Here is a 23,672-nt window from a genome sequence, read left to right as displayed (position 1 = left end):
ATTGGAACAACTGCAGTTTAATAGATTGAAAAGCCAGAGGTGGAGGGAGGAGAAGCACCCCTGTGCAGGGGAAGGAGGTGAATAGAAAAGCCGATTAAACTATTGTGCTGCCCGTGTTTTAGGGATCCTGAAGAGAAATGTTGCGCATCCTTATTTGCTCCTGTTCGGTTTCTAGACTTGTGCCTTTACAGCCATATTTAAAACGCTGAGATTATTTAATTTGTTGAATGTTGAAATGATTGTTGCATTTCAGCTCCATGGCTTTGTGAATATGTTACTGGATTTGGGGGGGGTTCTGCTTTATGTCCCTCTGTGTCGACAGGGTCCTGCGCAGAGGTGCACGTCGGGCAGCCGCTGCCAGGCTTGGAGATGCTGAAGGTCAGAGCGATTCCTTCTGCTGCGAAACAGTTCCATTGGAGAGAGCTTTGCTACTGCTGACATCGTAAACCAGAGATTTTATCCCATAGTAGCAACATCTGTCCAACTTAAAATGGGAACTTGGCTTTGGATCAATGAGTTTTTAGAACACCGGTGTTGGGGAAAAAAAATCTCAGGAGTCTGAAGATGCTTACTGGTACTGATCCCTCCATGTTAACCTGTTTTCTGTCTCATTGAGCCTGGCATCTTTTCTTATACGAACGTGCCTATCAGTAGGAAAAAGTCTAATGTTAGAAAACGTAAGCATTCTCCTGGAGAAGCTGGTGAATCATGGCATAGATAAGTGTACTCTTCTCTGGGTTAAAAACTGGCTGGATGGCCATGCCCAGAGAGTTGTGATTAATGGGGTGAAATCCTCTTGGCAGCCAGTCACCAGTGGTGTCCCTCGGGGCTCGGTTTTGGGGCCACTTTTGTTTAATATCTTTATCGATGATCTGGATGAGGGGATTGAGTGCACCCTCAGTAAGTTTGCAGATGACATCAAACTAGGTGGGAGTGTTGATCTGCTTGAGGGTAGGAAGGCTCTACAGAGGGACCCGGACAGGCTGGATCGATGGGCCAAGGCCAACTGTATGAGGTTTAATAAGGCCAAGTGCCGGGTCCTGCATTTTGGTCACAACAACCCCAAGCAACGCTACAGGCTTGGGGCAGAGTGGCTGGAAAGCTGCCTGGCAGAAAAGGACCTGGGGGTGCTGGTGGACGGCCAGCTTAACGTGAGCCAGGAGTGTGCCCAGGTGGCCAAGAAGGCCAACAGCATTCTGTCTTGTATCAGGAATAGAGTGGCCAGCAGGACTAGGGAAGTGATGGTGCCTCTGTACTCGGCACTGGTGAGGCCTCACCTCGAGTACTGTGTTCAGTTCTGGGCCCCTCTGTACAAGAGGGACATTTTGGTGCTGGAGCGTGTCCAGAGGAGAGCTACCAGGCTGGTGAGGGGTCTGGAGACCAGGTCATATGAGGAGAGGCTGAGGGAGCTGGGCATGTTTAGCTTGAAGAAGAGGAGGCTGAGGGGAGACCTCATTGCCCTCTGCAACTACCTGAAAGGAGGTGGGAGAGAGGTGGGTGTTCGCCTCTTCTCCCAGGTCAATAATGACAGGACCAGAGGAAATGGTCTGAAGCTGTGGCAGGGGAGGTTTAGATTAGATATTAGGAAGAATGACTTTACTGAAAGAGTGGTCAGGCACTGGAACGGCCTGCCCAGGGAGGTGATTGAGTCACGATCCCTAGAGGTGTTTAAGAAACGTCTAGATTTGGCACTTCAGGGCATGCTCTAGTGACAGAGATTGTAGGGGTTCGGGGTTTTTTTTTTTTGTGTGTGTATGGTTAGACTCAAAGGTCCTTTCCAACCATGAAGATTCTATGATTCTATAATATTTGTGATGCAGCTATATAGAGCTGTCTGCCTACATCTCTAGATGAAAATGGGAGACATGAATCGCACATCTCCGTAACTTTGAACGTTTTTCTTCTGGTGAGGCTGGCAGAGGCCTGGGGCTCTGGAAGTGCCCAAGACTTTCCAGGTCAGGCCAGAAAGGGTTTGTGAGACTTGAGAAAGTTTCCATGTAGCTTCACCCTGTTGTCACCTAGTGCTTTCGGTTCCTCCGACGTGGAGCAGATGCATAGAAGGAGGAACGTAAAAGCAGCTTGTTGGAGCAGAACAGCAAATCCTTTAACCGCAGCAAATCACTTGGCTGAGCATGTATTTTTCGGTTTTGTTTTTAACAACTTAAGGGCTGAAAAAAGTAGTTAAACCTAATTTGTGCAAACCGGTGAAAATCCAGTGGCATGTCTAGAAGTTAACTTTTACTCTGCTTAGTTTTCCCCCAAAAATTCGTGTGGGAAGGCTAAGAAGAAATATGTTCAGACTAGTAGTTTGATGTTGCCATGGGCTCTGATACATCTTCCTGCTCATGACTTTTTCTTCTTCGAACAACCATCAGGGGAAGCCCTATGGGAAATGCAGAGATGGTTTTAAAGCTTTATTGGAAGTATACATGCCTGTTATTGAGAAACCCATGACAATTTATTGTCATTCAGACCCCTCCCCACCCCGGGAAGGGGAATTGGGAAAAACAAGGAAACACGAGGGTGGAAATACAAACAGATTAAATAGAGTAAGACTAGATAATTAACATTAATAACACTAAAGAACCAGTATTGATCCCGATACCAATGTACAACACACAAGGACTGTCCCCAGCCCATTCCCCAGCAGAAGCCGGTCACTCCCCGCAGGGACAGCCAATGTGGGACCCTGCGAGTGCTGCGGCTGCGGGAGGAAGGGAAGGGCTCAGGGCTCCGGCACTGGGGCAAGGAGTGCTCAGGATGGCAGCCAGCAAGGGAGAGAGAAACTCCTCAGCAGACTTTCTAATGTCTATTGGATGTGCCGTTCATGGTATGAAATAACCCTGTTGGCAGCTTGGGGCAAGTGCCTGGGTCTCGCTCCTCCTCGTCCCCGCACCTGGGGAGCTCAGAAACACGGAGACCTTGAAACCTGCACCCCAGAGCTGTCTGTAAAGTAAATATTGTCACAAATTCAGACACTGGAGTCTTCTGAAAGTGCAGTTTTTCCAGGCATTAGAATAGAGCTTACTGAAAAGTAAAAATACTTGAAAGAGAAGTTTATCAATCATGTGTCTCCCAAACCAGGACATTTCTGCTAGAACTGTGGCCGTGCGGGACTATGGGAGGAGAACATGTATTTTATAAGGCAGGTGACGGGCGGCAGAGGCATACGTGTGGACAGTGGGTATGTACCAGACAAGGTGGCGGCAGCTTGGTGTTCAAGTCGTACAAGGGAAAGAAGAGGCTCTCGGAGAAAAAGGAGGAGAAGCAGGAGGGGAGGGTTCAGCTGCTTTCCCCCACAAAGGGGAATCTGAGGCACCGGGATGGGCTCCCTCATGTGGGGCTCAGTGGAGCAGAGCCGGGCTGTGCCCGCCTTGGGGGCAGCCCTTCCTGGTCGTCAGCAGTCGAGAAGGACGTGGGGTGGAGGGAGAGGGCTCAGAAAGTCCGGGCACCTTTTGTGCTCTCCTCTGGAGCTATTTTCTGTGCTACCCAACTGCAGCTCCTGGCCTCCCTGACAGCGTGGGGCTGCCATGGCATTGAATAGAGCATGGCTGCAGGTGGAGGGAGGTCATCCTCCCCCTCTGCTCTGCCCTGGGGAGGCCACATCTGGAGTGCTGTGTCCAGTGCTGGGCTCCCCGGTTCAAGAGGGACAGGGAACTGCTGGAGAGGGGACAGCAAAGGGCTACCAAGGTGATGAGGGGATGGAGCACCTCTCTGCTGAGGAAAGGCTGAGAGCCCTGGGGCTGTTCAGCTGGAGAAGAGAAGGCTGAGAGGGGATCTCACCAATGCTCAGCAATATCTACAGAGTGGGTGTCAGGAGGATGGGGCCAGTCTCTTTTCAGTGGTGCCCAGGGACAGGACAAGAGGTAACGGGCACAAACTTGAGCATAGGAAGTTCCACCTCAACATGAGGAGGAACTTCTTTCCTGTGAGGGTGGCAGAGCCCTGGCACAGGCTGCCCAGAGAGGTGGTGGAGTCTCCGTCTCTGGAGACATTCCAAACCCGCCTGGGGGTGTTCCTGTGCCACCTGCTGTGTGTGACCCTGCTCTGGCAGGGGGTTGGACTAGATCATCTCCAGAGGTCCCTTCCAACCTCTACAATTCTGTGATAAATGGTAGATGGTTTTAATCTTGATTGTGAACTTGCTTGTGGGAAAATACAGAAAAGCCCCCTGAATGGTCTCCAGAAGCTGTTTAACCTGTGCCAGTTAGCATAGGTCTTCAGCATTTAAAGGGTTTTAAACTTAAAAGTAGATGTCCAGTTTGGAGCTCCAGTTTGGAGCGTTTTCATAGCACTTGTCCAGGAGTAGCTGTGTCCTGGGCCAGGAGGATTCTGCAGAGAGCTGTAGTGCTGCTTTTGTCCCTCAGTCCCAGTTAATGGGGGATGAGTGGCAAAGCGATGTCATGTGAGGACAGAAAACGTCATACGTTTAGTGGGCCCTCCAAGGGGATCAGGTTATTTTTCCCGTATTTTTAAATGTGTAACTAAACTGTTATTTTGAAGTCTTAATTAAAGTAACAGAATAAGATACTGTGATTTTCTGTTTTCTCAGGAATAGTTTATGTAAAGTGTCGAATACATTTAGGCAATCTTTTCCCTGGGAACACGCAACTGATTTGCCACTGTCAGGAAGAAAATGGTATTTGATTTATTTTTTTTTCTTCTCATGTGTGGATAGGTGATTCATTTCTCATATGATTCTTCTTTTGCAAGTGAAAAGCTTTCGCCTATTTTTAGAGTACCTGGCCCTGCGACTTCCTTCGATTCCCTGTTTTGTCGGTTGGCTGCTTGATCGAGTAGCGTGTGCTGGGCACCAGGAGGAGTGCCAGGGATTCATATGTTTTAAAAAATAAGGTTCCTGCCACTGGGTTTTCTGTAAAAGCTTTAATTAGGTTGCTTGCAAATTCAATGAAAAATAAGTGGGAATAGAAGCAGCCACAGGAGAGTAGGTGTTTAGGCGCTGAAGGATATTTTTGGGGCCAGAAGTGGGCAGGAACTCCGCTTCCTGGGCGCGCATCGATTGACTTTAATTACCCAGTAGTGCTTGAGAATGACTAGTGGTGGCTTGAGTTGGCGTTTATTTTACTGGGCAAAAGGGGATTTTAAGCGTTCCTTTTGAAGAAGTGGCCCACTGATTGTCCTTAGCCTCGTTCTTTTATATTAGTAATGCTGCTGGTAATAAATGGGAGGTGCCGTCAGCTGCTGGGGGTGGGCAGGGCAGGGGGGCGGGGGCTGTAAAGGTGGTGAGGGGGGGACTGGCAGTGTTGGCTTGCTGTGTTTTTGAGGCAGTTTCTGTGTGATGGTGAACGCAAAAGCATTTGAGTGTATGAATCAAAAATAGTGGTATTTTCAGTCATGGTTATATTAGTTGCTGTCTAGTGTCTCTTTCCACTTACCTCTGAGGCCTTGGGCGCAGAGAAGGCGGGAGCTGGTGCTGGCGCTGAGGAGGCGGCTGAGGCTGCGCGCGGCGTTGGCTGTGTGTGCAGGCCAGCCTGGCCGCTGGTGTGCAAATGCATAAGTTCTTTTAGTAAAAGACTTCTTTACACTAAAAGTGCATATTTTCTCTCTGCAGGAGTAGTGTATGTTAACACTTAGAGCATACAACCACTGTTGCCCTACATGGCAAATGCCTGTTCGGTGTTCAAGGAGCAGTTTCTGGCAAGTTTGTTGCCTGCGTTAACGCTGCTCGTGTGTAGCGTGGAACTCCTTCAAAGGAGTGGGAGAGAGCACCCCAGTTGTTTGTTAAAAGGGTGCATCTGGTTTTCAATTAGTCCTCAGCTCTCATCATCCTGTGTTATTTCGGTTCCTTGCCTGTGGTTATGGTAACAGCTTCAAATGCCCCAAACTATTTTTGGCAAACGTTTTCAATAACAATGATCAGAAGCGGCCATTATTCCCCAGTGATTTAGTCCCCAAAATAAACTTAATCGATGTAGGTTTCACCATTACGAAGATCCTATCAGAGTGTTATTAAATGTTATTGAAATGCTTAAATTTATAGAAATTCTGATGCTGGTTCTGTTCTTTATTGCTGAATAGCATGACAGGGTGTGGGCTTTTTTTGTGATAGAATTAAGCTGTCCTGATGAAGAGAAAAATTGTCGTGCGGTACAAAGGCTATCCTGAGATCTGTAGAACAAACATCTAAAACAGTGTTGTTCTGGTAATACATTAAAAGTTTGGGTTTTTTTTTTTTTTTTTTTTCTTGCAAGGAGGGTCAATGTAGTTGAAGCCCTGCCTTCTCTTCCCTAGAAGCCTGCTCTGCCTGTGCACGCACACTGTTAAATTCTGCGTTCCTGTTCCGTGGCTTGCCTGGCGCGCTCCCGGCCGCCAGCCCGGGCAGGTCACTGAGGGGGTCCCCAGGGGGGTCCCCGGTGGCTCCTGCGTGGCTGCAGCTGCTGCGGGGTTGGGGCAGCTGAGAGCTGCTGGGGGGGCGGCCGGGATTGGGTTGTTGATCGCGTCCCTCCGAGGACTGCGATTAGCGGCGTGCTACTCTCTGCTGCTCTGCTGCGGGAGACAGAGTGGTATTTGCGTTCCCATAGCATGTTGTAAAATGCATGAGATTTTGCTCATCCTCCTTGGAAATGAGAATAGGAAAATGAGAGCATCCCGAATCGGAAACTAATAGAAGAGCCTGCAGAAACCTGCGGCAATTTATGCTTTATTTTGCCTTCCTAGCTGTGGATTAGAAGGACTGATTTTTGCGATGGGCTTTTTCCATAATGGCATTCGTGTATTGTTTGGTCAGAGCTCGCACAGGAGGAAAACAGGCTGCTGAATTTAGTCACTGATCTCTATTAGCCGTGGCCTAAGGCTATGCTGAGATTTATATCCCATTTGTATTGTTGCAGCTCAAAAGAAGAATGTTCAGAGGATGACAAGTGTATTCTGAGTAGGTACGTTGTTTCATTTTCGTATGAAACCCATTTTTTTTTTCCTGCTTCCATTGGTCAGAAATGAGGTTAATAGGAAGAGAATATTGTGCAGTGCTGCAGTGTCCCTCTTAAGGTAGAACAATAGCATCAGAAACAGTTCTTTAAAAACTAGCTGTTTTTATTAAATAAAGCTGCATTGTGCTGGTGTGCACAGTGCAGTCTTTTTCTCTCTCTCTTTTTTTTTTTTTAAACCATATACTGCAGTCAGCGCTTCCCTAACGAGGTGGCACTATTGTTGAGTGAGAAGGATAGAATCATCATACTGCTTTAGGCGACAGCAGGATTTAAAAGGAGATGCCTTCCAGCCCTGTTTTACAGATTGGAAGCACCGGTTTAAGGGCATTGGCAGAATCATTTCCTCGTTGCGAGCAGCAGCCACTGCTGTGGCAGTAGCGTGTGGAATGGAAGTCCTAGTTGGTAGTCTGTTATGGAAACGCTGTTTACTGTTATTGTAGTACCGTGGTGACAACATGCCATTGAAATGGAAAACGAGCTCTCCTGCTATCTGGAAATTCCCAGTTCCTGTGCTTAAAACATCCAGGTCATCGCCACTTTCTCCAGCATACATGTAAGTGAGAGAAATGAGGATAATAAGGTGGGATTGCTTTCGTGAGACTACCCTGTGGCAAAATACCCTGTTATGTATTAAATGACATTGGCACTCGCAATTTTACCTTGTTGACCCCCAGATTTTATCCTGGATGTTTCATGATGGATGTTGTGTCGAGTCTTTCCCTCTTTGTTGAAACATAGAGAAATTGTGCAGATTAAGCCATATTCGTAATGATATAGTATCTGTTCTTTTGAAAAGTTCGTGTTGCTGTTAATTTGTGGCGCTGATGTTGAATTGCCAAGTTAAGCTTTGAGGCAGGCTGTCTTTGTAGTGTACACGCTAACATTTCTCCTCCTGACTATTGCGCCTGGGAATGAAACATGGAATCACCTGCTGTATTGTCCTGCACTCAGGTTTGTGTGAGTTCTCCTACGGAAGAAATCGTCTTGCTCTGCTCGTGTTTGATTCTTGAAAGTCTTAGCCTTCATGCAAATTGAATGTCTTTTTACAAAGTTATGATAAACGCTTGAAACATAAATATAAATCATTCATAGCTGAGCACTTGTGTAGTTAGGCAGTTTGTCCGTGTAAAGTAGCTTCACGTTAAAGACTATTTTAATACACATGGAAACAATATGCCTTTGTCTTGCCAAACCTCGATGGAGCTTTTGTTCACCTTTTGCTGTGAGTTCTGTGTTAGCATTTACAGGTGGCTTTTTTCCACCCCCCCCCCGAAATAAAGCTGAGCATAGGCTACCGAATGGCTTCTGCCTGTATTTAAGGGAGCAGCTCCTTTGAAAATGAGGAAGAGTTGCTTTAAAATGCACAAGTAGCAGCGTAGATGACTTCCCTGTCTGTAATTACTTTACGAAAGTATTCCAGCCTAATATCTGCAATATTAGTACTTGGAAGCTTGGGTTGCCTTTTTGCAGACAGGCTCTTGCTGCAGCTGCTGTAGGGACATGCTGTAAGAAATAAGTATTTACGAGTCCTCTAAATGTCGGGTTTTTTGGCTGTTGCAGAGAATTGCACTGCTCAGCATTGGAGCTGAAGCAATCCGGCGCCGTGCGCGTGGGCACTATTGTTCTCGGGGAAGAAGGCTGGGGTTGCAGGGGCGAACCTGGGCTGGGCAGCCTCCAACCGGGAGATGAATTTTCAGGGAAGTGGCTTCAGCCTTTTCACTCACTGGATGCATCACCTATGGTGAAGGCTACCAGAAATAAGCTATTTCCGATAAATTGCTACTTTTTAACAAAAAAAAAAAAACTAAATACAAAAGGAAGTATAATGATTAAAAAAAAAAGAGTTGTGAGACTTCTGAACCTATTTCAGGAAGATGCTGGTTTTGGTGTTGTATGGTCTGTTTTTCTTTTTTAAACTGTAGTACATAAAAAATGTGAGAAAAATCAGCAATAGCCTACTCTGATCTATCTGCCGATGAAACTGAGCATTTCTTTTGTGTGTCGCCTTTAAATTGCTCATCCAGTGCTGTGTATGCTCCGGCTTTTACGATGGGGATGGTGTAGCTGATTATCTCAGTGTGTTGAAAGTATGAGAACAGGTTTAGTGACCGTGCCTACCTACGCGATGCCGAGATTATCTGGAGCATGAGAAATATGTGATCGGCAGCCCTAATTATCTTTTTATTCTGAGTCAGTGTATCCCAGTGTTTATGGAGATGTTTCTTCACTGGCACACAGTCCTGACATTAGCAGGACTTTCAAATCTAATGTTAAAATTATTCGTATACTGTATTATAAAGAATGAGAAACATCACAAAATGGCACCTATTTGATTACGCAGTATATATCAACTGATAAAAAAACCCTTCTAGTTTAGGTTGACCAGTAAAATAAGTGCTGGGATTAATTATCTTTATTGCAGAGATTACAGTAAGTTTGCTACTGTTTGATGTGGTCTGATGTTTTTCACGTATTTATAAGTTTTCTTTCACAACTAGTACTCTGCACCCTGGCAAAAAGCTCACGTTTCAAGCAAAAGATTCAGGAATAAGTGGCTTGTGAAACGAAACATGTATTGATGTGAAATAAATGACCACAAACCTCTTGAATTCACAAATGAACACTTCAATACTTGCTATTTTGGACCTGAAATATATAGAGGTAGAATTGAGTTTTTAGTCCCTTTCATACTTGATATAAATATTATACAATAGGTTTGTAATGTAATTTGGAATATAAAGTAGGGAGGTCTTAAAGGTGATTATTTATTTTTTTGGGGGTACTTAAAATGAAATTCCAATTTTTCAGTTTTTTTCAGTAAAGTTGACCTTTAACTTTAAAAGCTTCGCCCTGCTTATGATTTACAAGTAACTCACCTAGAGGTTAACCTGATTGTCAGGGCGCACAGATGTTATTAGTGCTTTAATTGGTCTGTGTGCCAGGTGCCGGAGCTCTGCCACAGTTTCCTTGGATGGAAGTGCCAGGGTGGGCAGTACCGGCACCTTTGGCTTCTTGGATGAAGCAGGTGCTGATGGACGAGGTGCCGCTGTGAAGCGGTGAGATGTGCTGCGGGCCGTGCCACCAGCCGAGGTGACACCAGGCAGCTCAGCTGTCCTCTGCACTTGAAAAGCTTGCTGTAGCTCCCGAGGTGGGGAATGAGTCCAGAGAGCTCATCCCAGGGAGTTCTCTGCTGCAGGAAACACGCCTGAAATAATGGACCTGCTGAAGCTGAGCTGATGACTTCGCAGGAGAAGACGTGGTTCCGTTATTGGGACGTCTGCTGCGTTCGCTGGGTCCGGTGCTGCCTTTCTGGCGATGGGCAGGAGTGGTAGAGTTCGTTGTCTATTGGCTGGTAGTTTGTTTCCCACCAGTTATTTATTAGGGATGTTTTCAGGATACCCTGACTGCAAGAGGTAACTTCACGTCATAGGGAGGGCGAAGGTCCCTCTGAAGGGGACTGGAGACATCCCCTGGCTTCTGGTGGAACTGGTCCAAAGGAGCTTGAGCTGTCCCCCAGGCCGATGGAGAGATCCAGTGACACTGCACAGGGAAATGAGAGCGGATTAGATGGGAGCACTGGCGTGTGACCGGTATCTGCAGGTGTGATGTAACCTGGCTTCGTGCGTGAGGCAGGAACGTGCCGATACGTGTGTGTGCACGTGCTTTCTCAGCCTGCTTTACGTTTTCTTCCACGACACTTACAGCGCTGGAGTTTAAAATACAGATTCATTTTGTCAAAATGAGTGTGAAAGCCACTTTGTGCTCCGCTCGTGAAATCCCATTTGTATTTGCGGTTGTGTTGACTATGTGGGGACCGACCCAGGTTACAATAGGTGACGTGGGCAGGTCAGGCTTCCCTTTCAGCAAGGGAATTGGAGGGAAGGACAAAATGAACAATGCTGGGTTGGAAAAGCGGTTTTCCCTGGCATCGTAGCTGCGTATTGATGGCCACACATTAAAAGCAAACAAAAGGCAGTGACTGCATGAGCAGAGGTTAAGAGTTGGAGCTCTGCTGCAGAGAGCTGAGGAACCGTTCTGAATTTGGTTGCATAGAACAGCTTTGGGGTGTAAAGGAATATGCATACCAGTTATTGCTCACGGGCCACATCATCTCATACGTTAAGAACTAAGAGGAGAATTCTTTCTTATTCACACGGGCAATGTCCTTCCTGTTGTTTTCTGAAGTTGCACACATCTTCCATTAACATGAATGGAAGAAACGTTTGTGGAAACTCTGGAGATGAAAGTATCATGATGGACATCTCCAAAGAATTCAATAAAGCAAGGATACTGTTTTCAAAAATACTACAATATGTAATAGCATACTTATTATATAGCCTATGTCATGTAAGAGTGATTGTTAGCTGTTTTCTGAAAAGTTAAATGTTAAGTGTTTTTAGTCTCCAACATGCCATGTTTAAAAATAAGTAAAATAAAAAAAATTCTTAATGCAGAATAATCTGTTTGTAAACTTAGCGCCTTCTCTCCTTTTACATGGAATAGTGTGTTGATACTTTAAATGGAAACCATTCTTTGCATGTGTTTTCATAAAGAACTGACTAATGTTCGGAGAAAGAAACAAATATATTGCTATCAAAGAATTTGCAATGCAGCCTGACTATCCCGAGTCATGTGGCTGTGAAATTTGTCCGATAGAAAACGCTTTGCAGTAATGGAAATCATTTGCTGTGCAGAAAAGTAGAATGCATTCTTAATACTCTGGAGTAATTAGCATTAGTTTTAGCTGCTTATATAGGTTCTATAGGTTAATGCTTTTGTGTCTTCTTTCAAATCTCTGATTTGCTCTATAGCGAGCTCTTTGAGTTGATGCCATACAATGATGTATACTTAAACGGGAGAAGGTGCGGATGCGTAATTCATCTGACCATCCGTCTTAGTTCTGTTTTGTGAGACCACCCGATGTCTCTGCTCTGGTCATTTTTTAATAAAATCAACCCTTTTGTTGGGCCCTTGAGCATTTGACAGACCGCGTGGTATTCACACCAAACCAGGCTCACCTGTCTGGCAATGTTTCCCTTTTAAGCAATTGTTTCCCGGATATTTCAAATTTCAACACGTTGAAAGTCAATGTGCGTGTCACCTCAAGTATTTTTTAAGCTAATCTGACAATGGGTGCAAAGAGATGAATTGGGCGCATGGGGAATAGAAGGGGTTTGTGTCTTATAAATAGAAGACTGGTTTTCATCCCAGAAACTTCATATGTCGAGTTCTCATTGGCGCCTCTTGATCTTACCCTTGCTTTTTAAATAGGTATTTCAACAGATTTTTCTAAGTTCAAAATGTGAGATTTCATTGCAGTAATAAACGGGCAAAACCAGGGGAAACAACCCAAACCTGGTTGTCGTGAAGTCTCCCAGTGCTAGTGGTTTTCCTGGGCAGACCTTTGCGGATAATGCTGTGGGTTTACAGGCCCTCGGAATTACATTCTCCTCCCCATGTAGTGTCATGTTGCAATACTGACACTATGTTGGGACGTGCTAAAGCATCTTCACTGAATTGTCTTGAGTATGTCGCTCAGCTGATTCTGCCAGGATGTCACTTCTGCCAGTTTGTCATTTTTGCCATGATTTCCTTGTTATTGTGGAAAAATCTCGTTGTCAGATCGCTTGCTACTCACTGGCTTTTCTAGTGTTACGCAGTATTTTCTGTTGAAGTTTGGATGGCGGTATCTATGGATTTTCATAAAGTAGTTGGTGAATATTGGGGTTTTAAAATAACAGTCACTTGTTCGAAATGGTAATAGTGGGAATTGCAGTGTAATAACGTGTAGCTATAACACTAAAGTGGAAGTGCACACTATATTATTGCTGTAATATTTTGTCCAGCAGTGACTGAGATTGTTGGAACATCTAAGTTGCAGAAAAGTGGTTTTTTCATGCAATGGACGAGTCACCCACACCTGTTACTTGGAATGATTTAAACTGTTTAGCATGTAGGGGAAGAATAATTTACGATTTAAAGTTATTAATGCCCCCTTACGTTCTCCCCAGGAGACTGTAATAAAGGACTGCGAAAACACCAGGGAGAAGTGACGTGGCAAGAGGAACAGGCGAGCAGGCCCGGGCAGCAGCCAGAGCAGGGGTTAATTCCCAAACCCGAATCTCTCTTGCTGGCGTTTAAGCTATCAGAATCATTCTGTACAGTAAGGGGAAAAAAGCCACACTCTGGAAAGGAGTTATTCCTAAATCCGGTTGAGGGATACAGTGGGATGTGTATTCTGTGAGTGAATCTTGGCTGTGCAGGTGCCACCTTAGACATATATAGCTTTTTGTCTCTGAGGAACCACTCTGCAAACTTAACAATTTCTATGTGGATGAAGACTAACTTTAAAGACACATCAGGTAGAGCCTGTAATGCGCTGGTGCGTGCAAAGTGTTTGTCTTAAGTGTTTTGCAATGTATTCAGTATTCAGCTGCTGAGCTAAAATTATGGCTCGCCTTTTGAACACTTAAAAAGAAATATAAAAGGCGGAGAATAGGATGTTCCGTGTCAGTCCAGCCTAGACTGTGAAACCCGAGTGACTGTTGTGGTTTATCTTTTTGAACATCAAGGAAATAAAGTAGTTCTGCTTCTGCAGAAAAGCTACAAAGCGTGTGTATTTGCTTTGCTTTTTCTGTGCTTAACAGTAGGAATCAATAGGCTAACACCAACTTTGGCAAAAAGTCATTAGAGAACCGTTTCTAATTTAGCATCGTTAAACAATCTGAGTCTGCAAATTTAAGCTACAAATGGCTCAATGAATGTAAACCCTTTGTCAAATAGATAAATGTGGATGTGATGCTAAGGCTCCCAAAGAGACTAAATACTGTTAGGAACAAAAGCTTTATAGCAGTGACTGAGCCAAATATTGCTTTGTTTCTGTGGAAAACAAATTTGAATTAACCAGCGGGCTATAATTACGCTGCAAACAGCTTGAGACCTCTGGTAGTTTAGTTGTTTAAGAAGGAGGTTTGAGGAGTCTATGTTCTGTGTGTGTATCCTTGGGGAAATGGCGCTGGAGCGGTGGTTGGTGTTGCGCAGTCCTGCTGGCTTTGTGGGCCCTCCTTTTGCGCCGGCTTTGGTCACAGTGGGATACTGCTAGGAAAGGGTACACGAAGGTTCAAGTGATGTTGGGAATATCCTCATTTCTGTGTTGTGCTCCTTTCCACCGAGATCTCTTGGCCTTTGGAACAGTGATCGTGTCTTCAGTCAGCTGAGTGTTTCTCGTGGCCTCCATCGTTTCTGTCGGTGGCATGGGCTTGCACGCTTGGGCAGAATCGCTTGGTCAAGACAGTGATTTGAAACAGTGATTGAAAACTTTGCTTCTAGAATAGCTTAAGTAGGTTACCTTGAGCCTGACGGGTTGAACAAGGTTCAGCGTGTCCTTCGTGGATATAGGAACGCCTCTTTGTTTTTTAGTTTACGAAACTGTAAGCTTTGTTTTATGCCTTTCTCCTGGAGCGGAGACTTAGAAGAGCCCAGTATCAAGTTTCTAAACAAATGTTCAAGTGTTCTGCTGTTACTTCTGTATAGATTAGAAGGCTAATCTATAAACAAGGTCACTTGTAAAAAGTGCGATATTTAAATATCAACATCAGGGCATTGCCCAAGGTGAGCAGCATTCGGCACAGGCTGCCGTAGCTACTTTTGAAAGCTGCACCCGTGGCATTTTGAAGAAATGCAGTGACCTGATAAATGCAGAGTGTTTCTAGTTACGTTGTCAGCCTCTGGCTCATCTGTTAAAAATACAGCCTTTAAACTGTTTGGTGAACACAGTGACATCTGAAGCTGATAGCATGGGACGAGTGGTCATAATAAGAAAGAAAAAAAAAACCCCGTGATTTGCAGCGCTGATGCTTTGTGCATCTCGGGTCATTGCGGTCCTGCCTCCGGCAGCAGCCGGGGTCGGTCCCCGTGTGCCCCCAAAGCAAGAGCTGAAGTTTGCCGAATGCCTTGGTTGGTCTGTTGGGAGAGCAGTTAACTTGCTGTGTCGCCCCATCTGAACAAAAATGCCCTCTTCTCTTTGTTTCTCTTCCAGCTGGAGTCATGGAGCTATTTTAAAATGTAAACATGCATTTCCTAGAGAAACTTTTGGCGGCATTTTTATAAGAAACCATTAACAGATTACAAAACTGGTTAGTTTTACTGGGTTACTGATACTGCAAAGGAATTAAGTTAGAAACTCATGTTAAAAAATAAAAAGATGAGGTATTGTTTTAGGGGAGGACAAGTGTAAAAGTAACTCTTTACCAGAATAAAGAATGTCCTGAAGTTGTATGGGTGAAGGTGCGGAATGGAAGAAATGTGAAATACCATGATTGTGTAATTTTTTTCAGCTGCATTATATTAATATTTGAATTTCTTAATAGAAGTATGATGAGATTTTCCTTTATGCAATGCTGCCATGTCGGTTATGCTTATTGAGCTCCTAGGTGGCTGTGTAATTTGTCGGGGAGTTCCTAAATTCATTACTTATGAAGCTGGAACATCTGTTAATAATGAGATGACAGTAAGATAGTCAATACTTAAATTATTTTTTGGCAGACTAAGCATACTAAAATACTTTCTGGCAGATTATGCATACAAAGTAAAGAATTACTCTGTCTAACAGTAAATGAAAGTTTCATTGTATTTCACCGGCCTTTTCGTTAATAATGTTCATTAGCAAAATACATGCATAGCTGCATGTAGAGGATAGCCCTGTAATATACCAGATTTTTTTTTGAGAGATCATAAAATAGTAAAGATTTGTCTTGTAATAAGAATATCTTAGTATGAAATTGAAATCCGGTCCTTTGTTTGCTGATAAATGCCAGAGTACTGGCACATGCCAGGAGTGATTTCTGAAGAGGCTGTTTACCAGTGACCAGAACACTTGCAGTCATGGTTCATTGAACAGCGATTTGACAGAGAAAATAAGGTTATAATCCTTTCAAAAACAAGCTATTGAGCTTCACCAAATTAAGAATTCACTGTCTGGCCAGTATGGCTCTGGCAAGCTTTTACTGAGTTATGTAAAGACTGTGGGTTTTAAATAAATCAGAGAACACGCGCTCTAAAATATCTGTAGCTGTAGGCTGATCTCCTGACGTTGTTTTCCAAGACTGTGCACTACGCTCTGACAATTTCAAACAGATCAATGCTTTACTGATGTAAATGAACAAATCCCCAAGAATATTCACAGTTGCCTTGTTTCTCTTGAGTCAGAAATGAGTTCAACTGCTTTGGAAGAAAATGCCATAACAGAATGTTGTTTTATTCCATTCCTGACACTGAACTGTATGCAAAATGGCAACGCCATATTTGAGTATTTTAGTCGACGGTAAAACTTGTCTTAGTTTCTACAGGTCCTTGCTTTCATGGGTCACGTGGATGCCTCTGGACTCTTCTCACAGGTTAATATTTGCTAAGTGCTTTAGGAAGGCAGTTGCCTCTGTTCACTATGTTGTAATTCCAGCCATTTCCATAATACTCATTGATGTTTGCTGGAAGGTTCCGGTACCTAAAGCATCCTTTGAAGAAGGTGCAGTGGCAGCGGTGCCTCAGCAAGCCCTCGGCAGAGGGCTGGGAGCCCGAGGGCAGCTGCTGGCCCCGGCTCAGCCTCTGTGCTCTGGGCACACCGTCTGGGTGCACGTTTCGGTGCCTCCGTTCAAGTCCCTTCAGTAATTCACTGCAAGGAATCCACGGAGGTTGCGCACGGAACTGGGAGCAGCAATGGACAGAAGTCCTGTAAATACCTGGGTCGCTCTCTGTGTTTTCAACTTGCATGTTTAGCATCCTGAGCTCCTCAATGTTTGTGCCAGCCCCAATAGTCACCTCTGCCACTTCTCCCTGTGCAGGGCCAGCAGTTAAACCTCGGGCTCGTGAAGACCCATTGAGATGACTTCCAGTCTTCTCTTCATTAACAGAAGTGAACTGTTCTTCTTGTTGCCCCACCATATTTTGTCCTGCATTGTGACAAGATTTAGGGAACTATATACCTGATAATATTTAAAAGCCACCGAACCTGTATCTTTCAAATGAATGAAATATTAAATAGTACTAGTAAATTACTCCAATTTCAACTCTGTTTTCTCCACCAGGGTGGTCATTAGCTATGGTTTTCCTCTGCCTGTGCTATGGAAAAAAAAACCCCAAAAAAACAAAAAAACAATTGAAACACAAACCCCCAAAACAACACAAAGCCCAAAAGTCAGTGGGGCTTCACATTAGCTTGGCGAGACTCTTGAACTATTGTTCTTTTTTTTTATTATTTCTTTTTTGTAGCTCAGCTTTTGGCTTACAGGCTTCTTTCTAGTTCTAAAGTAATTGCTAATTGCACAAATCGGTCAGGTACCTTTTAGTAGATGAACAAGATTAAAAATCATATCTTTAGAGAGAAAATAAATGAAAGCGAATCTAGTGGGCAGTCTTCTACAGAAAGGAAACTTACTTCTCTCTCTCTAGTGGTGAAAAGCAAAGCTATCTTCCTGCAAAATTGACAGGAAGCTAGGAAATGAAGATATTTAATTAACATCCACGTAATGCGCACGCCATATTTCATCGCTACCAAAACACCAGTTGCAAGTTCTTGGAGGATTAACTTGGAGTCATGAGAAAAGCGGGTTTGGTTACAGCGGCTGGGGAAAACTGTGCTGTACTTGAAAGAATGGCGTGAGGTTGGACAGATGTCTGGCTGATGGCTTATTCGGTGGGAGCAGCTGATTAACCTCTGGGCCTTTCCCTGATCCCGGCAGTGTGGGAAGTGTTGAGCCACTCCTCTGCCTTGCTGCTGCCGTGTTCCTGCTCATTTCTCATCAAACCCCAGCCTTCCTGTGGTCCTGATCTTCTGTGTCCTCAGCCCCCTCCAGACCGGGCTGTGTGCTGAGCACGGCATTAGCAGCACACATGGAGCGACTCCTTGAGATTTATCACATTATTATTGCAGTTTTAGCTGTCTCCTCCAACTTTTTTTTTATTTGTTTAACCCTGCTTAAAAATGCCACTGCTGCCCCTCTTGTTTAATGATTTCTATTGATCAGAACAGTAAAATTAATTAGAAAATTAATCTGCTTTCTCCTTTGGTAGTATGCTTAATTGTGATATACTGTACTTACAATAAAGTAAAAAAAAATGGTATGTTTACCTTAATTTTTATCTAATTAATGATAGTGCTTAGCGGACCTATGTTAATGAACGTAAATAACACCTCCAGTAAGTGTCCAAACAAGACAGATGTACTTACTGTCTTTTTGTTGGGAGCGTGGTCGGATATAAAGCATGTTACCCGTCGGTTGTGGGGGTGAGTGGCAGAGCGGTCTCTGATATTCACTTTACAGCCCCCCAAGCAGCAGTCACACTCTGGGTCGTTGAAGGTTTCTTTGCAGGGCAGTATGAAATGACTCTGGCTGCGGTGAGGGTTTGCTGCTGCTTTGTGTGCCGGCATCAGCCCAGCGCCCGAGAGCCGGGCCACTGTCCCTTGGCCGTACAAAGACGGGGTTCTCTCGGTGCCTGAAAGATCAGCGCTGCAACTGGTACAAAGGCAATGACAAACTCATCATTTCTGGTGGCTCCGGGAATGTTCTTTCCCTCTTGTTGAATGTCACAAGGCTGGGATTTGGGGGATCAGTGCACTTCCGTCAGGTCTTACTGCTGACTGGCGTGGTCGCTCCTGCCAGAGCCAGCTCTGGAGGGCCACTTTCTGCATAGTGGGAGAGGGTGCTGGCATCTTCTGAAAGGGTTACACTGGAGGTAAAGAAGGTGGTGGATTTTGGGGAGTTGTTTTTGATATAAAGCAAAAGTCAATACAGGAATGATATAATTTGGTTATCTTTAAATAAGCGTATTCTCATAGTCATACGCAGCCAAGTTAATGTTTGAGACTAGAACTCTAACATTTATATTCTGGTGGATTTTCATAGTGTGGAAGTTGGCAATTTTTAATGTCTAATTCTACATACACGAGAAATAGTGAAAATCTCTTCTGCAGAAGACCATCAAGTTGTGAGCTGCTGAGCTTGTACGTGTGAAATAGGTATTGGACAGGTGCTGTTATGTATTGGCAATCAGGTAGGGGAAAGAGCTGCCTGTGGCCACAGCTGGCATGTTGAATTCCTACTTTATTAAGTATTGTGAGCGCTTTGCAATGCCCTGGGTGCTCTCTGCTGGCTGTGCAGTGGTAAGGAGGCGTCCCGTGCTCTCGAGGAGCTCTCGGGACACAGCTTGGGACGTGGTGTGTAACGTGGCCTGTTCAGAGGAACGCTGCCGTTACCTCCGCCAGGCTTGGGGGTCAATGAACCATGGCTGAGGTCTTGGCCTTCATTCCTTAAACCTCCGAATATGCTGGCTGTGGGGAAATGTGTAGCATGGGAGATGTGGCAAATGTGACAAAAGCCCACGCTGAACAGCCAAGAAAATGGCTTCACGTGTACATTTCTTTTCCTGATGATTTTAAGTGATGTATACACCTTCTGTTTTCTTCTGAGTTTAGAAAAAGTCTTTTAAAAGCTCCTTCATACAATGGCTATCTGATCTGACATTTCAGGAAGATCTTTCCAGAGCAAATACAGCCAGGCTCACGCTAGTTGAATCTGCGGTTCCTTCCCACCCACGCTTAAAGTCTCCCCGCATTATATTACATTTCTTCTGAGGAAGACATGTGCAAATTTAGAGACTGGGTGTCCTTTGAAATTATGTTAGACTCTTTCCTTGATGTAACTGTATTAAAACTAAAACAAACAAAGGAGAAAAAACAAAACAAAAAAAAAACAACCCAAAAACCAAAAAACCACCCCCAAAACCCCCTAGGACAAAGTGAAGAAAAATCTGCTGTGTCCTGAGCACTGCCTTGGTGCTGAGTTACGTCGCTGTTTGCGTTTGGTGGATGCCAAAGATAGTTTGGAGAGCACTTTTCTAAGGTACACCCTGTAAAACTTTTTAAAAATTACATTCTGGATTTGTATTATAAAATAGAGATAATTCTGTTTCAAAAATGCCGCAATTCTTGCATGCTGCAGTACATCCACATTTGTTAATATTTTCAGGCGTCTGAGTAGGGGGTTGCGGTGTTAGAAGTCAAAGCTATTCAGATGTACTCGTGTTCCTGCAGTCTGTTGTGTCTGTGTGCGTAAAATCTCACCCTTTCAAACCTGTGTGCGCTGTTGAGTGGTGACTTTGCTTTGAATACGTGTTCCTGGCTGCCCTGATGTTCTCCTGGGTTTGAACAAGGGACATCAGTGCTAGCTAGTGTGGGAGTTTCAGAAACTGCGCTATGTAGCCCATGTACCCCAGGAAAGCAAGGGTAAATATTCAGGGGGGAAAAAAAAAAAAACAACCACCAAAAAAGCCCCCCAAAACTTTAAAAAAAAAAAAAAAATTATGAAAATTCTTTTCCCGCAAATTCCAAATTTGTCCTTACATGGTGATCACAGTCAAAATGGAGCGGGGCGGGGGGAGCAAGAGAGGAGGAATTTAAGCACGTTCTTGTCACTTATTTAAAGTAATTTCTGAAACTAGCTTGGAGGCCAATGTGTTTTACCTGTGCGTTTAAAACTTAGAAAACTTTTTATATCTGAGATTTGCAGCAATTATGCCAAACTGCTATGAATCTTTTTTTGAAACGTGGAGTCTTTAGTAATAATGAAGATGCCCTCATCTGTGGTTTAACAGCTTATGTTTGCTAATTAATGTTGTGTATATATGCATTATACCGCTATGCATGCTGATAGGTAGTATGTTAGATCACGGAAATGACAGGAAGTAGTTATTGTTAATATTTCTGGAGACAAAATTTATTTACATTTTATAATAATTACAGGTTAGGGTGGTTAGAATCTCATATGCATATCTTTTAACGTAAACCTAATTTACATCTCAGGATTAAAATGGAAGGCTAATAATAGTGCAGTAATTCTTTAACCGTTCTACCTGAAATTCGCCCTTCCTATCTAGATTTGGACAGTAATTGCTTGGAATCAAAAACATAAGTATTGACTTCACACTAACAAATCTTAAAATTATGAAGTGGTGGCCTGCAGTAGCAAAATACTGGATGTCATGTCCTAGGGGAGTTCTTCTGGTTGTGGGTTTAGAAGGGAAGTGTAAAGTTACAGCTTGAAACTCCGCTGTGTGTATTTGCTATTATTATGTTCCGACTTGAGCGAGATAACGCAAGCTGTTAAGAATGAAATTACTGGACTTCAATATTACGCTTTGGTTTTCCTTGGCAATCTGGTAAGAAACTGGATGAAACCCCTGCACGCATCCTACAATGCTGGCAGCACACAGAAATAAAGTAGTGTGCAAGTGTCTCAAACAGGGAGGTGGGGGTGCAAGGAAAAGGAAAAATTCATTATCTGAAAAATAAGCTTTTGAAGTTACGCTGTTTTAGAGACTGTTAATGCTTCACTTTCTTAGATTAGCTGAAGGGGAGCACTAAGGACGTTTCATCCCAGAAGACTCTGGTTTTACTACACAGGAGCAGTGAATGAAAATGAGTTTGGTTTAAGATTTCTTTGTTCTAATCTTCTTAGATCTCTGGTGGAAGAGGAGGATCCTCATATGAAAGTATCTCTCGGTAGCAGCGATATGGGCGTCTCTGCCCATCTACAGTCTTCTAAGACAGGGACCACAAGATTTTTCACCAGCAATACTCACAGCTCTGTGGTGTTACAGGTAATTAAATATTCTTGTGTCACTGTTGATCTGCACTGAGAGTTTTGCCTGCTCTAAACAATACCTCCACTCAATAGTCTTTATCAGACTAGTAATTCCTAAAAAGCCTCAAAAAAATTCCACATTCGCGTGGCGTGCTGCTGATGCCCACAAGCACACGTGGCATGGAACTCCCTTTCCTGGGAGTTAGAGGTTGGACTTGCAGCCACAGCTTGGAAAAACACCCCGGCCTTTTCCTCGGGTTGCAAGTTAAGTTGTTCTAAATATTTTTCACTATGTCTGTGTAGGTTTTATAGGTATTGTAATCCTGAGACTGTTTCTTTGGCGTGCTTGGAGTTGTCCACTTGCTCTAGGTTTTCTAGCTAAAGTTGGTCAAGGGAAAGATTTCCCTCAATGCAAGACGGAGGTTACTGCCATCAATATAAACTGGTTACCATCCGAAAGAGAAACTTCTTGGACTACGAAGGCTCTCATGTCTGATTTGTGTATTTTGTACTCAAAAAGAGCATCAGTGAAGGAGAGAGATGGGGAGAGCAACAGTGTAAAACACCGACTGCAGAGTTGTGCCTTGCTTATTAGACAAAGACTCTAGCCATCAGTGCACTAGTGGCAAAGGCACTCGCTGTTAATATGGCAAGGGACATAACCGCAGAGAGCGATGCTGGGATTGCTGGGCAAACCGTGCAGAGCTTATCTCCCCTCGTTTTGTTTTTTTTTTTTTTTCATCAAAAATTGAGCAAATGGAGAAGTGGAGCAAATGGAGCCTTGTTTGTAGAAACTACAGGCAAGTTGTCCAAGACATCGAAATATGTTAGTTTATATAAACCTGTATTTGGCTTCTGGTATTCATTGGAGCTAATAACTCATTTTTTCATTTGCACTCTGTTCTTTTCTGTGCAACAAATTTGAATGTTCATGTCTGTCTTACCCTTGCAGTTTTAAAAATACAGCCTTTCTTTAAGATAACCTAAATTTTTAACCATGGAGGCTCGAAATGTTAAATCTATAAAGACAATATTTACGTTCTTGTTAGTACTGGAGATACATCAGACATGCTTGGTTGAAGGAAACAGTTGGATGTTTGAGCTTCTGTTCCGCCGTGCGTGAAGGAGGCAAGTATTCCACCTGTCCTCCAGCATCCCCAACCGGGTATAACTCTAGTGGATCTCTAGGATGCTGTTGTAGGTGACTCTTTTTTTTATTACAGTTTGCCATTATGGGTAATTTGGAAAAGATCACATATATAATGTGAGCTTATTTTGGAGTTTTTGCCATGTAAACTTAGATAATAAATTTGATCATCATAGAACCTGGTGACACCTTTCCTTTTAGGCCTCGGTATTTTGCAGCAAAGCACTTAAACTGGTGTGGAACAGAAATATGGCTAGAATGCACGTGTGTCCAAAAAAGAGATCAGTCCCTACCTGAAACAATTGCTGGAGTATAAGCTAACGAAACGCTCTCCTTCCTGAAAATAACTTACTTAGTGGAACAAAGCTACTTTCTAAGGCCCAGTGTTCTTTACGTTCGTCATCCATTTCTGAAAAATAATAATTATTCTGCCTGTTTTCCAATTAATAATTATCATTGAATATATTTGAGATCGTGGTTGTGAGATAACAAGTTATTTCTTAGTGACTTTTTAGAACTGCAGTACCTATGTAATTAAAAGTAAATAAGTATTGACATAAACGAAACAGAAGAGATTCCTACTCCTCTCCCACATCAAAGGGATGCTTTGCATTACGCTCTTCTTGCAGGGTTTTGACCAGCTGCGAGTGGAAGGTTTGCTTTGCGACGTGACGCTTGTTCCCGGAGATGGTGACGAGGTGTTTCCTGTTCACAGAGCGATGATGGCTTCTGCCAGCGACTACTTCAAGGCCATGTTCACGGGTGGGTTTTGTTACAGTGATGCGTGATGCTGCCTCCTGCTCGCCATCCTTCGGGCGCTCAATCCCACCGTGAGTGGCGTGTGCCAGTCAGCCCCGGCCCCCAAACCGCTCGGTGTAGTTGTACACTCTCTGCTGTTGCATAGGGGTTTTTAAATTAAACTTCTAAAATTTGATTGTA

The 23,672-nt window shown here is 43.9% G+C and overlaps 1 protein-coding gene across 13 annotated transcripts in view; it reads left to right on the top strand.

Moving 5' to 3' along the window:
* The window catches only part of KLHL13 (kelch like family member 13), an 86,506-nt gene that overhangs the window by 44,376 nt on the left and 18,458 nt on the right, over positions 1-23,672 (top strand). For 10 of the 13 annotated variants that reach the window (XM_063345962.1, XM_063345958.1, XM_063345954.1 and 7 more), the window contains 2 exons: positions 21,461-21,602; positions 23,363-23,495. In XM_063345962.1, coding sequence (XP_063202032.1) covers positions 21,461-21,602; positions 23,363-23,495 — 275 coding nt within the window. Of the gene's footprint in view, positions 1-6,282; positions 6,897-7,101; positions 7,504-21,460; positions 21,603-23,362; positions 23,496-23,672 lie in introns of those variants that run through there. The other 3 variants (XM_063345956.1, XM_063345960.1, XM_063345955.1) reach the window with 3 other exon arrangements.

Source organism: Chroicocephalus ridibundus, chromosome 9 (assembly GCF_963924245.1).
Source record: "Chroicocephalus ridibundus chromosome 9, bChrRid1.1, whole genome shotgun sequence".
Lineage (NCBI taxonomy): Eukaryota > Metazoa > Chordata > Aves > Charadriiformes > Laridae > Chroicocephalus > Chroicocephalus ridibundus.
Note: the sequence above shows the minus strand (reverse complement) of the source record. Positions and strands in the feature narration are given on the sequence as shown.